This window comes from Austrofundulus limnaeus, unplaced genomic scaffold (genome assembly GCF_001266775.1).
Source record: "Austrofundulus limnaeus strain Quisiro unplaced genomic scaffold, Austrofundulus_limnaeus-1.0 Scaffold307, whole genome shotgun sequence".
NCBI lineage: Eukaryota > Metazoa > Chordata > Actinopteri > Cyprinodontiformes > Rivulidae > Austrofundulus > Austrofundulus limnaeus.
Window position 1 is genome coordinate 276507 of NW_013952709.1, and position 2833 is coordinate 279339.

Here is a 2833-nt window from a genome sequence, read left to right on the forward strand (position 1 = left end):
TTTATATATGCCCTCCATGTATTTATCCATTTATTTTTCAGGTGAGCGGACAGATGTTGGGTGTGTGGTCCTGTGTTTTGTTGCTGTATATTTAATATACTTCTAATCACTATTTCAGTCTTTAAATCTTTCTAATCACCTCTCTCTCTCTGTTTTTCTCTCTGTCTCTATTTTCTCTTCACTTAAAAAAAATCACTGATGATGAAGAAATAAATAAACTAATATTTAGTTTCGTTTTCTACTGAAGTGACAAAAAAAAAAGATTTCAGGGCTTGATAGAGGCTTTTACTTTTGGTTTTGATTTCTTTTGGGAACAGTCAGCTGCTCTTAATGCAACCGGAAAAAAACAAGACTGGTTCTTCTTACATCAGGAATGAGTGTCAGTCTACAGAGGAGTTCAAATATCTGAAGGTCATGAAGGACTTCAGGATGGAGCCGTTCAGTACCTCATCTTGTCTGTTGTAGAGAAAAAAGAACTGCTCGACTTACTGCTGTTTGTTCCAAACACCAGTATGTGACCAAAAAGAGCAAAAAGCACAAATCGTGCGAGACTGAGCTGTGATTAAATCTGWGTGAGACAAATTAAAGTGTTTAAACTTTGTCCTCACCGGTCATTCCTGAACAGTTTGATGCAGGGCGTGAGCAGAACCTGCTGCGCAACAACAACTCAGCACAGACTAAACTTTTGATGATCAGAGTGTGAGTCTTCAGTTTTTATGCTAAAGTTTAAAGCAAAGAGAAAGGAATGTGTATGATAACATTTGTTACAAAGATGAGAACACCACACCTGCAGAAAGCAGCTGAAGTCTCTGTTTGCTTTAGAAAAGAACCAAACTGTCATTTATTCAAGTCCTGTGAGATTATTTTAGATTATTAATAATTACTTTAGTGATGGACTTTGAGACATTACACAGACATATAGTCCAAGAAACAAGGACACTAAAAATGTCCACTGTAGTGTCACGGTTTGTGACTGACCATCAGTCAGTGTTGCCACATTTTAAGTRGCCAATTCTTGAAAAATGCAACCAATTATTGCGTATACAACTTGTAAAACTGCATTCTTGGAACCCCGCACCTCCGCCCAAACTGTAGTCACCAGCCTGCCTTGTTCACAACTTGGCGTTTATGACTTCATCCACCGGAGTACATTGTTAAAATAAAGACGGCAGATTCATTTTTTTATTACTTTAATCGTCAAATGTGGTTTTTGGACATGCGCCCTGAATTGTTTTTTTCAGGCTGTTGAGATGGGTTGAGCATCCATACAACTACTTTGTGATGATGTCATGAAAAAACAAAAAAATGTCGTTCAGCCAGTGTCAGCCCAGTGAGAAGGACATCGGAGACATGATTAGAAAGTGAACGCCTCAAATATTTATCTAAAAGTTTTTGACTGGATAAGCTTTATTTTTACTCCACAAGGCTTTATAAACAGTGTCAGTTTATATAAAAAAGGTACAGTTGTGCTGTAACTGTAGCAAATAACCAGGCTTTTAGGTAGGATTATGAAACACACTTTAAGCTCTCTTSTTCATCACAACAAACCAGTACAGAGTCCACAACACTGCACCCATTCTTCCCACTCTCAAGAGCAAAACATTGACTTTTCTTATAAAATACTAAAAAGACCACAGGAATCCAGACTCTACCTCAAATATACTAGTTTAGAAATGAGAGTTGTTTTAAGATGACCCACTCAGACTAGCTGTTAGCTTGTCACTGTGGTCAGAACTAAACTCATCAAATTGAGATAATATCATTCAAAAAGCCATCTACAACAGGTAAGATATTGTTTAAAACCTTTCCTCAGGTCCAGTTTAATACAGGGTGAGTCAAAGATCATAGGACAGGCTTATTTCAGAAAGAAGGGAAAATGACATATCTGAATCCCCCAGCAATATGTGTGTGTGTGTGGGGGGGTGGGTCCTATCTAATGTCCAGAACGTGGCGGCCATCTTGAAAGCTGCCATATTGGAGCCAAAAAAAGTGTCCTGTGACTTTTGACTCACCCTGCAGATCTGAATACACACTAAATAAACTGAACATAGTCTGTCAACGAAAACTAATTTTGTAGCTAATTTTGACACATCTTTTGAGAATTTTGTAATATTTGATTTGATTTGTATTAGAATTAAATTAACTCGACTTTAAATGGATTTGAATCTGGATTTGTTTTAGATTACATTGATGGAATAAACAACATGAACCTTAATGAGCAGGAAAACGATCTCACCATTAATCAACTTCCTGCCACTTACCTCCAATAACAGGCAGCTTGGTGTTTTCAGAGCGAGACACCACCGTCGCCAACTGGGTCGGACACAGAACCAGCATGTCCAGAAAGCCGCTGTGGGGTGCCACCACCAGAACCGGCGCCTCCTTCAGGTCGGCCCTGCGCCCTTTGACCCGAACCCACAGGAAACCCAGGAAGAAGAAGACGGCCCGGCTCAGATTCAACATGATGGGATGGTAGAACCAGTGGCGCCAGCCTGTGATGGGTCGAGAGCGCTCCTCTTTGGATAGGCCGGCCACTCTTAGCAGGGCAACGGGCCACATGATGAGGAAACATATGACTGCCAGTGTGAGGCGGAGAGGAACCAGGATACTACCCAGGATTATTCCCTAAAGAAAAAAATACATGGTGTATTTACAATCACTGCTAATATTTATCCTTCAGAAACTTGACTTCCTGAATTTACAGGTTTGTGCTCAAAGTCAACAATTGCCCAGCCCTGTTGATGCACCCGGTCCAGTTGCACAACTCTGTGCTAYGTTATCAGACACACCTGCCTCTGACCCACACATTTATGACATATTTTGTTCAAGTCAA

The 2833-nt window shown here is 40.1% G+C and overlaps 1 protein-coding gene across 1 annotated transcript in view; it reads right to left on the reverse strand.

Moving 5' to 3' along the window:
* The window catches only part of lpcat4 (lysophosphatidylcholine acyltransferase 4), a gene marked incomplete at its 5' end in the record, with an annotated part of 22273 nt that extends 19648 nt beyond the window's left edge, over positions 1 to 2625 (reverse strand). The window contains 1 exon segment of the mRNA XM_014021820.1: positions 2262 to 2625. Coding sequence (XP_013877274.1) covers positions 2262 to 2625 — 364 coding nt within the window.
* Between the last annotated feature and the right edge of the window lie 208 nt (positions 2626 to 2833).